General features: G+C 37.6%; 1 protein-coding gene across 5 annotated transcripts in view; it reads right to left on the bottom strand.

The window, feature by feature from the left end:
* LOC126247980 (polyhomeotic-proximal chromatin protein) overlaps positions 1-19,641 on the bottom strand; it is a 268,986-nt gene that overhangs the window by 551 nt on the left and 248,794 nt on the right. For all 5 annotated transcript variants that reach the window (XM_049948549.1, XM_049948548.1, XM_049948552.1 and 2 more), the window contains 4 exons: positions 15,585-15,697; positions 12,901-13,141; positions 3,915-4,108; positions 211-383 (listed from right to left, as the gene is read on the bottom strand). In XM_049948549.1, the coding sequence (XP_049804506.1) occupies positions 225-383; positions 3,915-4,108; positions 12,901-13,141; positions 15,585-15,697 (707 nt within the window). In that variant the 3' untranslated portion in view covers positions 211-224. The remainder of the gene's footprint in view (positions 1-210; positions 384-3,914; positions 4,109-12,900; positions 13,142-15,584; positions 15,698-19,641) is intronic.

Below are 19,641 nucleotides of genomic sequence, written 5' to 3'. Positions count from 1 at the left end.
GACACAGTTTTGCTTTATTGCTTTACCTCAATAAAGCGAAACTCATCTGGTGAAAAAAAAAAAGCATGCATTTTATGTAGTTGCATTGACAGAACCAAACTACCCTGAAGGGTTGTCAAGGAACTACAGACAATATGGCTACACAAATGAAGAATTTAATCTGTGTAAGTTTAATAATGACATTCACATGATAAAAAACAACGTACTTACCATTTCCATTCTGTTTAACGCAACATTTCATTGAATGGGAAAACTTTTCTGATATCTTTCTTCTGTAATAGTTGCACAAAGTGATTAACTTTGAGGGCAGGGCCCAATTTAAGACCAAGTTCATACAGCACATCACGACGTGTTAGCAACAACAATGACCTTCCATCAATTTCCTAAAAGCAATTAAATACAACTTAGTTGCTACTACATTAAAAAATAAGTGTGTGAAATAAAACATAATAGTAATAGCCTATTCATAGCAAAGCATTTCATTTCACCAAAATTTTATTCCCTACACTGAATATTACTCCACACAAAATGCATTTCCAAGAACGTAAGATGGCTACAAGAAATGATAGCGGTGACATTGTGGAGTTAATGTACTAGGGTACTATTACAAACATTTCTTTTTCATTGAGTTCTAATTGGCATATCACTAATTTTCTGGAAAATTATCTCACTGCAGCTCACAAATAGCACTGCATACACACAGGGGGAAGTTTCTTATCTTCATACAGAATGGAAGATTGTCAATTGCTTTTTTGTTTGATTACAGTATTTCATTTCCATGTACCAATAACAGAAAGGTCCCTGTAGATGCAGGTCCAGCCTGGACAAGAGTAACACCAATATCTTTTCAGAAAACCTAAGTTAGTTTTCTTTTCCACTTAACTCTACAGGAGGAGTAAGAACCCAGAATGTGCCTTACTGAAAGGGCTGTAAGTTTTTGATATAGAGGGGGGGTAGCAATGAAACACTGTTGAAGTGAGATGAAGCTGAAATGGTAGGCAGCTTCAAAAGTTTCTAAGGTCCAAGAGTAAGCATCATTCACAGGTAAGTTGCTATATTCACATTCAAATGGCTATATTCACATTAATCCTATCCTGGACACTCGGGGGTGTGAAAGAGAGGCATCGGTCTGATGTCTGCTAAGGGTCTGAAAAAAATGATTACTAAATTTGAAAAGACAGGTGCTTTTGAACTGCAGTGTGGCAGGAGAAGGAAGGCAGTTGATTCGACGACGTCGAAGATGAGGCCACAGTATACCAGGAGGGGTCGAGCAGTGTACGGAGAATTGCCCAAATGTTGGATATGCCTGTGAGCACAGTGCATAAAATCCTACAAACCCTCCTGCATTGCTATCCATACAATATGACCCATGTCCAGAAGCTGCTTCCTGCTGACCTGCCAGCAAGACAAACATTCACTCTGGAATTTCTTGCTCACATGGAAGCGAACAATGAATGGCCATGGAAAATTCTGTGGACAGACGAAGCCCATTTCCATCTCCAAGGACATGTCAGCACACCGAACTGCAGAATATGAGCAACAGAAAAAAAAAAAAAAAAAAAAAAAACACACACACACACACACACACACACACACACAAAAGCCTGTACCACTTCATTCTGCAAAGGTGGCTGTGGTGCAAGTTGACGGCAGCATCATTTTTCATACAGCTGTATTTTTTTTTAAGGAGATGAGCACTGCGAGTCCTTTTCCTCTATTGTCACTGGTAAACGCTACGAGTATCTTTTGCGCACCAACATCATTCCAGCCCTTCAACAGTGTGGATAGGATTATTTTTATGCAATTATCAACCGTTGATTCCCTACAGTCTGGCCATCCAGATCATTTTATCTTAATCCGTGTCTTCTGGCTGAGGGGTTATCTGAAAGACGATGTGTCGAGTGCTTCAATTATGAATGTAGCTGAAATGAAGACACACATTGTCCAACACATTCTGAATGAGACCCCCTGAGACGTTCCACTCTGTTATGCGATGTGCTGTTCCTCAATTTCAACTTCAGGCAGAAAATGGTGGACAGCCTATTTAACGTGTCTTATGCCAGTCTTACAACAATTACAAACCGATGTTATTTTGCTTGTTATGTGGTTTTTCACCATAGGGCAATTAAAAATAGATTTTCCCATCTGATGTGGTATGAACTTGCTTTGGTGGAACAGCTCACCTACACAACAGAGCCACAACTGCTGACTGCCAAACTTGTGCAGTCGTGCATATTTAACATTACAGCTGATGTGATGTACAACTCTAACCATAGCCATCGTATTGTGATTCACGTCATTTGTAGCTGACCACATTTTCATTAAGACACTTACAGTGCTCCCTATTGGTAAAATTTTTGTCCCCTGGTAGCAGGCACAGATCCAGGAGGAGTGTTGGGGGTGGGGGGGGTGGCAGTGCATGGGGATCATAACTCATTATTATGTATGTAACTTTCATACATTATTATTATTATTATTATTATTATTATTATTAAATATGTAACTCTTATCAAAATTTAGTGATCACATTAAGATTTCATGAACTATCCCTCTATGCACTCACCAACGTTGAGGAATATATGTTCATACCTTTATGCAAGAATTACACTGCAAGGGTAACTTCAACCACTCACTACATTGATGAGCCACAGGAAACATTAAATGATAGGTGCTTCACAGACTGGCAAAGAATACTGAATAGTGACAACTATCCAACTTTATAAATGGGATGTACGAACATGAACGGGTGCAGCAGTATCCATCAGTATTCAGGATCAGCGGGTTGTGGGATGGAATAAATAGCGAGACTATATCTACAGATATCAAATATGCTGTGAAGGTAGAATTAATAATAATAATAATAATAATAATAATAATAATAATAATGAAAGACTACCTCCCTAACAGTGCTTCTTTGTGGCTGGTTCACAGTGTTTCTTGTTCACATAAGCTATTGCAGGCTGCCTGCAAACAACTATAAAAACCAGGGAAGTGCTGGTAGGAATCGCACTCTTGAGGGTTCCGTACTAACTAAATTACGTATGTAGATGACAGTAGTGGTGGTAGTAGTAACACTAACAATAATAATAATAATAATAATAATTATTATTATTATTATTATTATTATTATTATTATTATTATTATTATTATGTCTGAGAAAGGAAAGAAATAATAATAATAACAACAACAACAATTTTGTGTGGCTCAATGGCCTTTTAAAAGCCTTCCTATTTGACACCAGTTCGGTGACTTGCATGTCGCTAACCTATCTCAGTTATCCAACTGGGGTAAGGGAACCTACAGGTGATTGTGGAACCCAAAGCTGGCGACTCCTCAAACTGTTCAGTGGCAAGACTAATTGAAAACAAAGACTGAAAAATCCACAGTCCAGCCAAGATTTGATTCCCTATCCTCTCAGTTTCCAGGTATGAACTTTACTACTAGACCCTGAGCCCCAAGGTGTGTATGGATAGCTCATCTATAGGGTTTGATGAATGAGTTTGTGAGTATCAAAATATGTGACATACATGGTTGTACCTTTGATGGCACTGACTTACACTGCCATGGGACCTTTGTCCTTAATACCTGACATAAATTTCAACTTGATGCTTCTACCTGTCCCTGATAAAAAGAGCTCTTAACACTCTGACAGACAGACAGGAATTAACATGATCCTATAAAGGTTCGGTTTTTACTGTCTGAGGGACAGAATCCTAAAAATAGTTAAGTTTGCAATGCACCACTAAGCTGAACTAGTACTATGCAAAGTCTGCAACAACTGCCTGGTTTGCAGAGAGACATTTCCTGCTGCCTTTCCTATTTTCTCTGATGCCCAACACTATTTTGTCCAACACACTAGAAATCAAAGTTGAAATAAATTATGTCAAAAAGGGTCAATAGGTATTTCACTTACGTGATGACGAAAAGCTTCTGCTTGAGCAGCACAGCCGTGTTCCTGCAAATACTTGCAAACTTCATCTACTGTCCAATTTGTAGGGTCAGGAGTTTTTTCTTTTGGAACATACTTTTTAAAAAATGGGTCTTCTTCTATTAAACGTTTAATTTTGTCTGGTGCAGTAGTTGATGTAACTTCTGCTGCTGTAGTAACTGAAACAGAACGGTACTAAATATGTTATAACCCAAATTATATCCCATTTGATTATAAAGAATTATTAGTTTAATGTTTAAGAATTATTAGTTTACTGTTTATTTATTGTTCAGCTAATTTAAACTTTATAATGTGTAGCCTCTTTAATAACAAGCTAACATACAATTTCAATGACTGTTCAAACACCTCTCTCTCCTGCTGCCCTCTGCTGGTTGAAGCCTGTGACTTTCTTCAGTTCTTTATCCCGACAGTCAGGTGGTCTGCCTTGCAGTCTTTGTCTTTCTCTGGGACTTCACTCTAGTAATGCTTATGTCTATCTTTCATCATTTCTTCATGTGATATGTCCTGCCCATTTTTATTTTGTAGCTTTTCCCAGCCTGCACCATTTCCGCAATACCCTGAACTACTATTATTGCTCATATGTCTTCACTTCTTTTCAGTGTTTTCCAACCTTTCAACAGCTCTGAGGTGTTCTAAGTTTTCTTCTCAAAAGCTCATTCAAAATCAAGTTTCAGAGTCACATGTTAATTCAGAAAGAACACAGTGTTTGAAAACAACCTTTTTTGTAAGTTTGTTGGCAATATTAGATTTAAAAAATTTGAATCTCTTCCTTAAACCCTACAACCTATCTTGTTTCAATGAAAAATTTCAGGTTTTAAGTCTCCTTGGGTACTTATTAACTGTCCCAGGTAAACATATTTGTTAACATTTTTAGACAGTAGTTGTTCAACATTATTTGTCTTGCAGTTACCAACTTTTTGTGCGTAGTATTTGTTTTGATCAAATGTTATTTTAAAGCCCACTTTATAGCAACTATCTGATAAATCCTTTATGAAGGACTGCAAATTGCAGCATACTGTTGGCCGGGAAGTGAGTCACCTGGAAATCTCAATTTAGTGAATCTTCTCCCATTTTTCCAAAGTTCTCTTTTTTTCAGTTAGTTCTGGACACAGTTGTCTTAGGGACTGCTATAAATAGTTTCAGGAATATACGGTCATACTGCTTTACTCCCTTTCCAATTGAAAATTCTCTGAAGTGTTTTCCTATGCAGACAGAAGCCATTAAGGTATCATAGATATTACATAAAATATATATGTACTTTATCTCCACACCTTGTTCAGTCAGGTTCTGTATAAGAGCAATTAAGCTGACAGAAGCCAAAGCCTTTTTCAAAATCTAGAAGAGTTACACATAATGGCATTTATATTCATTAGCGTGATTAACTGCTTCATGCCGGGTGTACATACAGTGAATTGCTTTCCAACCACTGTGGAATCCAGCTTATTCTACGAGCCATTTGTTTTCCACAATAGCGCTAACATGATTTGTAAGGACTTTAATGAAAACTTTGTACGTAACTGTGAGTGAATTGATGATATATTACATCATTAGGATTTCAACAACAAAATTTAAGCAATGCACACAAATATGGTGGCAGGTAGTAGAATTAACAGTCTTATAAAAGAAATGTAATGACACCCTCGCCCACACACACATTATATATATATATCTTATATTTTTATGATGGCCTTAAATCAACTGATACACTTCTATGGGAAATTCAGAAAATTGTTTAAACTCTGCATAACAACTTTATATGGGTTATACGATGCAAATGTGATTGTTAAACAAGAGATTTATTTCTAATGTTATTTTTGATTATGTAATTAATCATTAAAAGCTGGAAACTGATATACTGAATTCACACACTCCTTTTCAAGGGCACTGACTCTCCAAAATTACTGCGGGTCCATATCAATGTAGTGTATGTTTCCCAGGGAGTCTCAACATTTTTTAAAATGATTACCTTACTCCACCCAACCTGCCAGTACACCCTCTTCTTTGTACTAGTTATTAAAGCATTAACACCCCTTCAGTCTACAATATAAACTCCAGTGTCCTTCAAAGCGACTGACTCAAAACAAACAAAACAACAATTATGTGAAAACAGTTTTCACTGAAGATTTAAACCACACCACTGGGGTGTATGGAGGAGGAGGAGGAGGAGGAGGAGGAGGAGGAGGAGGAGGAGGAGGAGGAGGGGACCTATCGATGTAGTCTGTAACAATCGGCTAACAGGCACAGTTCTACATTTCACAATACCACAGCAACAATCAGTGTTTGACAGTCCACTGAGTCATCGTCTTGATTGCCATTCTGTACAGGCCACTACAGAATATTTTCATAGAATGGTTAACTGCTTGTCAGGCTGATACTAACATGTCTCTCACTATACGGGCTGTAATACAATGCTTTCTTGTGTCATCAAAAACAGTCTGGGAAAAAGTGCTGACAGAGAATGTCACCATTCCTCATTTTCCAATACTTTCAGTTTCCTCAGAAATTCTCATTTTCCTGTAGTATCGCTGCCACCGTGATTTGAAATCAAGTATCAAACACAAAATTTTCCCTGTCCAGAAGTTTTAAGAACTTGTCACAGCATGCACTTTGTCCTTGTTTCCTTTTTATAATGCCAAAATCTCTACTGTATGGTCAAGAAACTGTGTCCTATCAGTAGAAAGTGACTTCAAATTTTGATGAATGTCCCAGTACCTGTTAGGTCCAACAGAAATCTGCCAAGAGACTTCTATTCTGATCTGGGCAGTCATCTGAAAATAGATGAAGTTTACTGTATTCTTGTGGTATAAATGAGCACACTTCATTTGGACTGTTCTTGCCTTCCCCGATGTTAGGACACATTATTGTGACTAGTGAATTAAGTCATCAGTCATCATCAGAATGGGAAGAAATTACATGTGGTGTCCCACAGGGATCCATCTTAGGACCATTGCTTTTTCTTGTGTACATTAATGATCTCTCATCAGTTACACTGTCAGAAGCAGAGTTCGTTTTGTTTGCAGATGACACAAGTATTGCAATAAATAGTATGTCAAGTGTAGTTCTAGAAAGATCTGCTAATGGTATTTTCATGGATATTAATAAATGGTTTAAAGCCAACTCACTGACATTAAACTTCGAAAAGACTCACTATATGCAATTCAGAACCTGTAAGAGGTTTCCACCCAGCATATGCATAAAATACAAAGAAGAGCATATAGAAGAGGTTGACAGTCTTAAATTCCTGGGATTACAACTTGATAATAAATTCAGTTGGGAAGAGCACACCACAGAACTGCAGAAACACCTTAACAAATCTGTATTTGCAATTTGAGAGTTAGCAGACATAGGCGACATAAAAATGAAAAAGCTTGCATACTTTGCCTACTTTCATTCCATAATGTCATATGGTACAATATTTCGGAGTAACTCTTCAAGTCAAACAAAAGTTTTCAGAGTCCAAAAGCGTGTAATACGTATTATTTGTGGAGTAAATTCACGGACGTCCTGTAGAAACCTCTTCAAAGAACTGGGTATACTAACTACTGCCTCTCAGTATATTTACTCATTAATGAAATTTGTTCTAAATAATATATCTCTTTTTCCAACAAACAGCTCAGTTCATACATACAATACCAGGAACAAAAATGATCTGCACAAGGACTTAAAAGCACTTACTTTAGTTCAAAAAGGGGTCCACTACTCAGGAACACTCATCTTCAATAATTTGCAAGTAAACATAAAAAATTTAGTTACAAATAAAGATCAGTTTAAAAGGAGCCTGAAAGACTTACTAGTGGCCAACTCCTACTCCATTGATGATTTTTTTAATAGAAACAAATGATGTATTGTATATATTCATACTATTAATATTGTTATTTCAGCTTAAAAATTGACATGTTCCACATCCACGAGGATCTCCTCAGCACGGATCCATGGAACGAAAACTAATCTAGTCTAATCTAATCTAATCATGCCTGTATACGCTTTTCTATTGTGTATTCAAAATACCTGACAGACGTGGTGTGAGGAGAAAGTATTAAATGATACGCAGCATTGTCAGTGCTGCTATTAAAGCTTTATTTTCAAAGGAGCACAAGTCACGACTGCAAATACCTCAGTACCTTTAAAAGGGTAAGAGTTGTTGACTGACAAAAATAACATTTTGTCAGAATCCTATAGAATGTACATTAACTGATGGACTGATACCCCTTTGACCATTTGACTATTACAGACGTGATTTCTGCAGTCCGTACCAAGCACAACTTATCATCACTGCACTATTCATCTAATGCTGCTACCTGTGCTGAAAAGATGACATTCTGGACACTATTTTTCGCTTTTAAGAAAACTATTAGGTGAAAAAAAAATTATTTTTGACATCGTATCAGCTGACATCTTTGCTCAATAAAGGACTGAATTTCACTTTGTTATTCATCACAGTTACTGTGATATGTAATGCACTGAAAAAAAAAATTAAGAGTTTGCAGAGGTAAAAATGCATTGAGTAGACTTTCTGTATGGTTGATTTTAGCCTGTACATTGCTGTGTATGAAATGTACACAACATACCAAAATTTCATTTAAAACTGAGCACAACAATATCTGATTTCACTCTCGAGATATTGGTTTTTATATTCCCTGCATAACGAGAAACATGGTCATACCAATAGTCATATTTCATAAACATTTGAAGATATCGAAACCAAGTTTTTTCGGCAAATGATAACTTGCAAAGGGGCATATGTTTTTTATGTAAATACTCTAAACTTTTTTATTCACTGCGATATGGAAGTAACTTGTCCACGTCACAGAGAGGTTGCGGAAAGGGATATGTAAACATGTCAATAGTGCTTAAGGAAAACACTTGAGGCTGCATTCAAAAATGTCCTCAGCACCCGGGAAGAGCGCAACATGACAAGTTAACTCATCCATAGCACTGGAAGTATTGATGTCGTGCAGTTTCATACGCAGTATCTCAAGCAATGGCACACTCAAAATCACATAATTATGAACCAACAGCCTTTTAAAAATATACAATTCAATTAAAGGAAAAGTTATGTTGATAAAGTTTCTGGAAAAAGCGATATTGTGTGTACTGAGACTAGTGACACATACAAGGGGGGATTCAACAAAGGCCAAGACTTTTTTTTTCCTTGTAGCTTCCGTGATAGGAAACTATCTGTACCACAAATATCTGAAAAGAGCGGGTTTCTATATATAATGCCCATAGGTGGCAGCATTCTCGTATTGGTAGTCATGCTCTACTTTGTCGACGCTCTATACATTTCACATACCAAACAACGCAGGTGACACACGAGGAGTAGAACAGTGCAATAAAATACTGTGAGTGTTTAAACCATACAGCCATTGAAACTTACAAAAAGCTGCAGCAATTGTATGGTGGTGATGCAGCACCTCATGCAACAGTGTTTAGATGGTTCAAGGACTTCAAAAAAGGCCAACTTGTCTGTGTTAAGCAAAGTGGGGCAGGTGTTTTGGCTTCTGTTGTGGCTGAAGTTAACGTCAACACAGCTGCTGTGATTGTCCGTGAGGACTGGCTGATAACATTATGTAACCTCAGTGAAGTGTTATGAATTTCATAAAGCAGAGTCTTTACGATTATGCATGATCATCTCCATATGATCTGGATCTGTGTCCATTGGGTGCCACATCTGTCGACTCCTAAATAGAAGTCTGTGTGAATGGTGACAAACCATGACATGCTGTATCTGCTTGCTGATGGAGGGGACATGTTTCTGGAATCAATTATCACTGTTGTTGAGTCACAGCTGCATCATTACGATCGAGCCAGCAGTGTGGAAATCGAGCCAGCAGTGTGGAAATCGCCAGGTTCTCTGACACCAAAAAAGGTGGCAGTTCTTCCATCTGTAGGGAAAATGATGGTGATCACAGAATGTATTACCAGCATGCAATTCTCCCTCAGACTACTGTTACAGCAGAATACTACACATCAGTGATGGCTAAACTGAGGAAGCACAATGTAAAGAAATGACCAGAACTTTCTTTGACTGAGTGGAGACTTCATTTGCAACCCGAGGCTGCGCACTGTCATGAAGTTGTGCTGCTTCTGGCTCTATTCATCATTACCTGTGTACCACATCCACCTTACAAACCAGATCTTGCACCTCCCCCATTCTGAGGCAGTGAGTAAGGAAAGTGAGGCAATTCTCAAGGACCTGACAGAATGGTCTGCACCACATGTTCGAGAACTGGCAGAGGCTCTATAAAAGCGGATTTCAGTAGAAAGGGAGTACTTTGAAAGAATAAAAAAAAAAAAAAAAAAAAAGTCTCAGTCTTTGTTCATCAGCCCTCATATTAATCTGCTTCTTTGTAGCCATTGTCATATTTATACTATAATACGTATTACTGGCCCATCATTTGCCATCTCCAGATTCTATTCATCACTACAAATAGAATCTCCAGACGAACACTGTATGACAAACTGGTAAAGGTTGTTATTTATGTGATTAAAGAAAGTGGTAACGATTTTGCTACAGTTTAAATGAGGCACTAGCATGCAACTATTAAACTTAAAGAGATACACAAAATCTGTGCATTTATGGGGGATATTAAGAGTGTATACCAAAACAAATGAATTGCCTAATTCATGGACGAAATTTAAAGGCAGAGGCTAATTTCCTTGGTACCACATATCAAATATTGCATTTATAAATTATTTAAATGTCACTGTCCAAGTTAGTATTCCCAATTAATTTTGGAATTCCTTAGACGGTTTTCAAAAACTGTTAAGTGTCTTTCTTAAGAGCATCTGCTTCCAAATGTCACAGCATTACTAACACACTTCCATGAATTGGGCAACTCATTTGCTCTGTCCTCCTCTGTACACACTCTCTCAATGTCCCCCTTTAGTTCAACATATGAATCCCACACATTACACCAGTACTTAAGTATGTTACACATGGGTTTATAGAGTGCAAAAGGTCTGTTAGAAAAGTACCCAACCACATTTTTTTGCGAACACCTGATTTGATCTGAATCTAGTGCGCTTTTATGAGCTGACCTTGAACCTTCGTGCACATGCGTAAATATTTTCCCACCTGACAATAGTATCAGTTGCAGGCAAGCAGCAGTTGAGTGAAGTAGTATGTAGTGCTTGTGTCAGTTTTTCATTGCAAGGGAAATGACAGAACGATTGGAGCAGACCTGCTGCATCAAATTTTGCCAGAAACTGGGCGATCGTCAGATGGAAACCATTTGGAAGATTCATATGGCTTTCAGTGACAACGCTATGGGCATTGCCTAGACTAAAGTGTGGTAGAACTGTTTCAAAGTCGGCTGCACATTGGTGGAAGCAAACCACTCTCAAGTCAGCCACCAACATACCGAAATGAATAGGTCAATGCCAAACTGAACGCTGTGGTGATACGGGACCATCGCGTGACTATCGGAGAAACTGTGAGCGAGGTGGACATCAGTGTTCTTTTGGCAGATTCCACTGAGACCAAAGACTTCGCCATGAAGACAGTGTCAGAGAAAGTCATGCCGTAGCTGCTGACAGTGGAGCAAAAGCAACTTCGTGTTTGAAGTCTCATAGGACATGCTGGACTCCACAACCAGTGACCCCGACTTCATGAACACCATCACCACTTGTGACAAGTCCTGGATATACGGGTACAAACCGGAAACAAAATCCCAGTCGTCACAATGGAAGCATTTCTCATCACCAAGACCAAAGAAGGACCACAAACTGCGCAACAATGTCAAAGTGATGCTGATTGCTTTCTTCGACTCCAACTGTGTGGTACACCACAAGTACGCACCACAGGGTCAACCAATCGCCAAAGAGGATGTCCTCTGTCACCTACGTGATTCTATGTGGCGCAAGAGACTTGACTTGCGGGCAACAGGAAATGGGCATTTCTATCACAAAAATGCTCCAACACATTCCTCGCACTCAATTCAAATGTTTTTGGTGAAAAATCATATTCTCTTTCAAACATGAGCTGCATTTGCACATCACTATACCAATCAACCAAGAATTTTCATTCATTCAGTCTCTAATTGAAGCTATTGGATTTCACAGTACTACTGTGTCTACTTTTGGAAAAATCTAAGCCAAAAGGAATCACCAATGCCAACACTTTGCAATTGCATCAGAGAGCAGAAAATCATTCCATTCATATAAGATGGATTTTCTGCTAGGTATTGGCATTCTAACCTACTGGTAGTCCAGTGTTTCATATATTTTGTTAACAGACAATAACAGCATTAAATCTATGAAAAAATGACAACTAGCCAATTTTCTTTAAGCATGCTTTTGTAATATTAAAATGAGTATTCAAACAATGAATAATCCAGGATGGAATAATGACAATATTTTGAAAAGGATATGCTGCTACTCACTTTGTACAAAATATTTTAAGTCACACACAGGCACAACAAAAAACCTGCTAAACATGTGAGCTTTTGGCCAAAAGGCCTCCTAAACTAGACAACACACACACACACACACACACACACACACACACACACACACACACACACACACACACACACACACACACACACAGAATGGTCTTTTGGTTAACAAAAGCTTATATGTTTAGTAGTCGCTCTGTTTTTCCTGTCTGCGATTCAACAGCAGTCTATATTTCTCATAAAACAAGTATTGCTATTCCTACTGTGACATCATATTCAAACTTATCAACACACATACAGAGTATAACCTCTTTCAGCACTATGTTAAACTGCTGTTGACATGGAACCAAAAATTTACTGGCAAATTGTAAGTAAATAAACCCTTTGTAACAGCAGATAGGAATATTTACACAGAAATAGCACTTAAGTCATAGGTGACAAATTGAAATTCTGTCTACAATTTTGATGGGAAGAGGTCATATCAACTTCAACATTTAACAGGTGCACTAGGAAGCTAATGGGACAAAAATAAGGGGTGACAAATGAATTACCTTTTGATATTGTTGGTTTGATATCCAGAGGCGGCTTGATATCGAGAGGTGGCTTGATATCAACAGGAGGCTTGATATCGACAGGAGGTTTGATATCAACAGGAGGCTTGATATCAGCCTTGTCAATATCATCACAAGAAGAACACAGCCACTTAGTATGCCATTGTTCATCAGTTATAGGTGGGTTGTGACATGTCAAATGGTATGCATCTCCACACTCCACACAAACTGCCATTGCTTCCTGCAACACAGAAACAAACTGTAGATACCACACACAGTTTCACTTTAAAGGAACTGGACATGCATTCTGACAATAACACTAAAGGCTCATTCTCACAGCTTTGTAATACCACAGAAAACTTATTTTAAAATCTAGAGACTGCCTTCACAAAAGATCGCTTCAAATATTATTAGAATACACAAACAAAGGAAAACTAATTTTTAAGGCTAGTTTCCTAGAGAGTAATACACATCAAAATCAAAATCTGCCAGGTCATCACAGTTGACTTTGGGTGCCCAGCAACTTCTTTGAAAGCCTGTATTGTAAACTAGTACATGTTGCCCTTGTTTCATTAACTTGTTTTTATTTGTGTGCATACAATTATTTTTGCCCAGTGCTCTTTGAGTAACGGAAGCAACGGGTAACAGAAGATCGATACTGCACAGAAATGAGAAAATTTGGATTTAATATGCATAAAAATGTGTTGGTGAGATATGAAACCAAATTTGTCAGTGACTTAAGGGTTTTCTAGTAATGCTTCTGCACATTTAAACTTTGAGAGTTTGAAGATTATGTCTTCCGACACTGCACTACACTGGTACCTTTGACCAATAAAGGAGCAGAAGGTAGCAAATTCACTAAGCTGGCATCCACAGTGCACAAATATAGTGAGCTAAGTAACTATTCCATTTTGTAATGAAGCCTACATGCTAGTCAAAGCCATATATGGATAACAATAATTCTGTCTAAGGCATAGTGCAAATGTTGGAAATTTTTATTCGCTGGTACAAAAAATATGTGGTCAGAAGACTGTAGCTTAAAGATTGGACACACAGCAAACAATACGCTATGTTAATTAGGATGTTTTCCATCGCAGTATCACCAGTAACCTCCAAAGGATAGGCACTGGAAGCTGCTTGACTTGTTTGTGTGGCTCAACCTCAGAAAGTGATTCAAATCACATATTCTTTTCATGGTAGTGGTACAGTAATCAGCAAATAATTCTGCATAACAAACTATGCAAACCAATGTCAATTTACCAAAAATATCACTACTATACTCATATCAAAAAATGCAAAAACTTATGAAGTAATAATTGACTTTTTACTGACTAAGATATTATAGCCTACACAATAATTATTAGTACCACGTGCTCTGCATGCTATCACCAGCACGTACAGCGTGGTCATAATTAAACTTTCCCTATCTGAGAGGGACCCCATCACAAGCAATTGTAGACAATGAAACATTGTAAGGACATGAGGAAGAGAAAATAATGAATAAACCATTGAAAGAAACATTTAATTTTTACACAAGAAACATTTGTTAATAGTTTACCATATTTACTTTCCAGATTACTAACGTCATTTAATGTGACTGCCATCTGCATCCACAACGACCTGGAACTCCACTACAGATACCATTTCATAACTGATCGCAGCATTTTTGAACGGTGGACCACGGAATGTTTAACTGTCATGACACAGCTCGTGCACTGTTCTAGAATCGCAGATTGCATAGAGCATTCTTCGCCGCAGTAACAATAAATTCTTGAAAAATTTGTGACACAATTGGCCATCAGCCTCCCCGACAAGCCATTCTCAAATTACCATTTAATGCAAACTTCCAAATTCTGTTCTTCAATCCCCAGTGTGGAAAGAGAACATCTCCATATTTCTTTAATGTACTGATAGTCACAAAGAGCAGCAGCACTATTGCCATTGTTTTGATGGAACAGCTTTAGGAGTGAAGCTCTGCTCATTTTGTCCACACTCATGTTGCCTGACTGCAATTGTAATGCACACTGATGCTTGTGTTTCAACCCTATGTCACAGTATCATTGCCAGCATCTAACAGAAGTCATAACACTAACACTACTAATAACACAAGTCTGAACATCATTCACATAAAGTTGGGTACCTATAAGGTCAATAGTTTTCCATCTACACTGTCTCAGGTAGTGAATGTTTAATTATAATCACCCTGTACAACTAATGTATAAGTCTGCATGATATGTACATCAAATTCCAATAAAATTGAATAAAGTGCATGGTCATTGTTTTCAGGTGCAGATATGCTTGTAGTAGTGATTAAAATGTCCCAACTTGTTACAGATGATGCAAAAGTTTGCTTTCAAACACTACTTAGATGATTTGCTAACCGAGTAGTGTGAAGCACGGTGGAGCAAGACAAAGCAAACACACATTCCATGTATAAAATATATATTAGTGAAATTTATTTCAAAATCTTCATAACATATTTTTCTAAAATCAAAGTGACAAAATACTGAAATCTTTTGACTTTGGAATGCTTCAAAACTTTATGTGCAATGATCAGATAAAACAGAATAAAGTTTCTGGATACTGTAACTGTTACAGAATGTGCCACACAGGAACTGAGTAACAAGATAAAGTAGCACTTCAAGCAATTAAAGCAATAAATATTCACATATCTTTTTACTCACATTTTCACTTGTCTCAAAGCAGAAAGCACACAATTTACAGCCATGGCAAACCCATTGAGTCAACTGTGGTTTTTCCTTCCCACTGTTTTTTCCGACTATGCAACTTGGATGAGCTGGAATTAAAAATTAGGATTAAGTTTACTATGACAAAAATATTTTTGAAGTATGTGCACACATTTATAATGCTAAGAAACTGTGATGCTCACAAAATTAAGAGATTGTATGAAATTTCTGTTCTTGTAACTCACTCTGTCATGTAACAATAAATCATATAAAACATGTATTTCTTTAAAATTAAACATTTGTCTTCATCACAACATATAAAACTACATGGATGCATGAAACTACATTTTATGCAGTTAAACAACTAAAAACTGTCTACAAACGGAATTGATGGATTACTACAAAACACTGCAAATTGCTAAACCTAACCTCAGGATGTAAAACAAGCAATGGTCCCGGAAGAAAATAATATGATGTTATTAAATATGCCATATTACTTGTCTTTTTGAAAAGAAAGTAAGTAGTGACATAACAGAACAGAGGAGAATCAGAATGAACAATAATTGTTAGTAAACTCAGTGGTTTCAACCATCCGGAGTCATTACTATCAATTTAGTGACCAACCTACTTAACATTTCAATGTATCTGACTATATTTTTCACTGAGAAGTAACAACCAAATCCAAAAAATAATGTTCTCTCTCTCTCTCTCTCTCTCTCTCTCTCTCTCTCTCTCTCTCTCTCGCTCTCGTCAGGAGTGTAAGCATGAAAACAGGAAGATGGTGCACTGAACTGGGGGGGGGGGGGGGGGGGCAACCACAAAATAGAAACAGTGAACATTCCAAAGCCAAGAAGTGCAATACAGAACAGCATAGTAGAGCAATGGGATTGTGGTTAAGAGGTCATGGTGTTGTATAGTCAAGCGGGCCAGCTGTGTTCAGACCTCTCTTGTACCAAATTTTCTTTTCTTCCCTTCTGTTGGCTGTATTCAAATTTGTGTCTGTCATGGGTTAAGTCCGTTTGCAACAACAAGGTGTAAAGAAGGGACCTATAATGACAGTCGATTCTGCACAACTATGCTATTAGCAGCCGAAAGGAAATGGCTTTTGAATGGGACCCACAAACTTTTGATGACAAGGCGACAAGTCAACCATGTCATCAGAAAACACGTCTGGGATACCATACACATATTAGTGACAGGAAATGTGTCATATGACAGCAATCTCTTAGAGACACACCTAATTTGTAAGCTTAGTAATTGAGTGAGAGATGCCTCCTTGCCCGATTTAGGTGTACAGCTGAATGTGAAAGTGATCACTTCCAAGGAAATGATGAAAACATAATAGTTTGTCACACAAGCTGCAACAAATGAATGAACAGTTTTACAATCACACAGTTTCTCTGTGTTCTGTCAAAACATATGTTTTTAATGTTTTTGAAGTTGTGCTCCATTTTGGAAGTTCTGACTCTGGAATTCCTTTGTTGTAACATAGTTCACACCCATTTATTTGTTGTTTTCATTTCTGTGAGACATGTATGTCATACTTCTCTCACTATTAATCACATTTACTTGTGACGGTAATGTATTCTTACCACATGACTCATATTCTATGAGGATTGACTGAAAAGTAATGCCTCCACCTTCATAACTCTTCAACATGCGGCAGGTACTGGCTTGTTCCGTAGCCTCTTCTCAACAGCTCCCGTTGGCGGAAAGCCTTAGCATTGAATAGCTGTGTTGTTACAGTGCAAAGTATTCACAATGTTGCAAACTCTGAAACAACGGCTACCAAGGGTCCGAAAGGAAAAGGGAAATGTTTTCCTGCAGCATGACAATGCCAAACCACACACTTCATGTGCCACCACAGCACAACTTCAGAGACAATCTCATGACTGTACGGCATCCTCCATACAGTCCAGATTTAGCACCACCTGACTTCCATCTGTTCCCAATAATGAAGGACTATCTGCAGGGACATCATTATGCTTCTGATGAAGATGTTGAGAGAACTGCGAGACTGTGGTTGTGGAAACAGAGTGTCGACTTCTTCCATGATGGCTTCAGAAAACTTTTTCGTCGTTAACATAAATCTATCCAATTGGCTGGTGATTATGCCGAAAAGTGAATATTGGTAATTAAAGATCACATTCTATGAAATATTATTCTAAGAATTATTTCTGAGTCTGATTTATTACAGTATTCCCATCTAAACCCAATTAACAAGGGTGGAAGCATTACTTTTCATTCAGCCCTCGTATAACCAATGTATACTTTCTGCCAAGACTACAGAAAGAACAAACATTTCAGTGACCATAAGGACAGTTTATAATGTTATGGGAAAAAAAAAGAAAGAAAAATAAATGGCTCAATGCAGTTATGAACATGGCTCATAGTTATGAACATGGCTCATCCACTTCGCCGTCCAACACCGTGACAACTTAACCATGACGCTGCAGCTGTTGATGTTTGCTAAGTATTGCACTTATTAAGCTTGGACCATTCACAGTTTCTATCTTGTTTGTTTTTCACAATTCAGTATACATTCTTCCTGTTTTCACACTTGATCTGTGTTCAGTTTTTGGTGGGCTATCCATTAGGCAATCTTATCACTATATATGAGGGGTGGTGCAATGGGCAGCTTCCCTTGAGAGTATCATCAGTTCAGTTCCAGTGATGTATACGATCATTCAAGCATCAAGTTCCTTGTTCCTCTTCCCAAGCTCATCTCCATGGAGTGTGTGTAATTAGTAAAATGTATCTGAATATGGAAAAGCAATTACTTTAATCGTGCACCTGTCAACTAATCAATGTCTCACCTAAACTACATGGTGAGTGCTCACCTTTAAGCCTTCCATTATGTGTATCCCACTTCGTACTTTTTACAAAATAGGCTCCAAAACTGAGGGGTGTGTGTGTGTGTGTGTGTGTGTGTGTGTGTGTGTAACAAAAGAGAAGAGGGCCATATGGGGAAAGGACAGGAGTACAATATAGGGAGTTCTACTTTTAAGAAGTAACAGTGTAGCAAATTTTACCTTTGTAATAATTGTATTTAAAATAAATAGATGGCAGGTTAGGAAGTAAATATAAGGTACTGTTGGGCAAGAAACTGATTACGCCTGTATGATAAAATTCTGTTTTATTACACTGGTACCAATCATTTTACACAGCCTACCCAATTTTACACTGCAAGTACTGTACTTTTTATATGTGAAATTATTTCACACGCATGCTTATCTTTGCGTAACAATTGCGACTAAATTAACTGTGACCAAAACTATGCCTTTTACATAATAGGCAATGCAAAGCCATTACAGTCTACAAATGGCTGCCGAGTTGCACTCTGTGGGCAGGTGTTAGGTACACTTTATGTATAAAATGTTAGTAAGTATTGGACATTCCACTTTTTGTACACTTACAGTGTCAATACACACACTAAATATACATCCTCTTCTGATTTTCAAAAAGTTTCAGCTGCCTATTGGTATGTAAAGCAATGTAATTCTTTGTACCTTTTTATGAGGTATACAGCCTTGTAGTATCATTTGTGACACCATTTATGATAGAAATTCATTAAAACAGGTGTGTGTCTATAACTGAAATTATTACAATACTGCAACTTTCATAGTCTTAAGCATTTCCAATATTTTTGGACACTGTTTCATTGCTGGACAATTTCAGACTTGCTGTTTTTATTATTTTTCCTCTGCTCACGTGTAAAAAAAGGTTCAACACACCTCTTCAATTAGTACTGACCTTATATGCAAACTGGTTGATGTTTTAGGATTGTCTTGTAGTGGACAATGTACATCAATGAATGCAAGCGATAATGTACCTTCTGCTTAGGTTTGCTTGTATGAAGGTGGCTGGCAGAAGGCATGTACATGCAGGGAAAAAAAGAAAAAGATGAGAGAATACTTTATGGGAAGGGGAATAGTCTGCCTCCACATTCAAAGACAATAGTTTTACTGATTACTTAATTCATTTTAAAAAACTAAAAAATTAATTTAAACCCATGTCAAGTCATCAATCAAGTCTGTAAAGGTGAACTACAGTG

This window comes from Schistocerca nitens, chromosome 3, assembly GCF_023898315.1.
Source record: "Schistocerca nitens isolate TAMUIC-IGC-003100 chromosome 3, iqSchNite1.1, whole genome shotgun sequence".
In the NCBI taxonomy this organism is placed as follows: domain Eukaryota; kingdom Metazoa; phylum Arthropoda; class Insecta; order Orthoptera; family Acrididae; genus Schistocerca; species Schistocerca nitens.
This window is presented reverse-complemented; position numbering and strand designations above follow the sequence as displayed.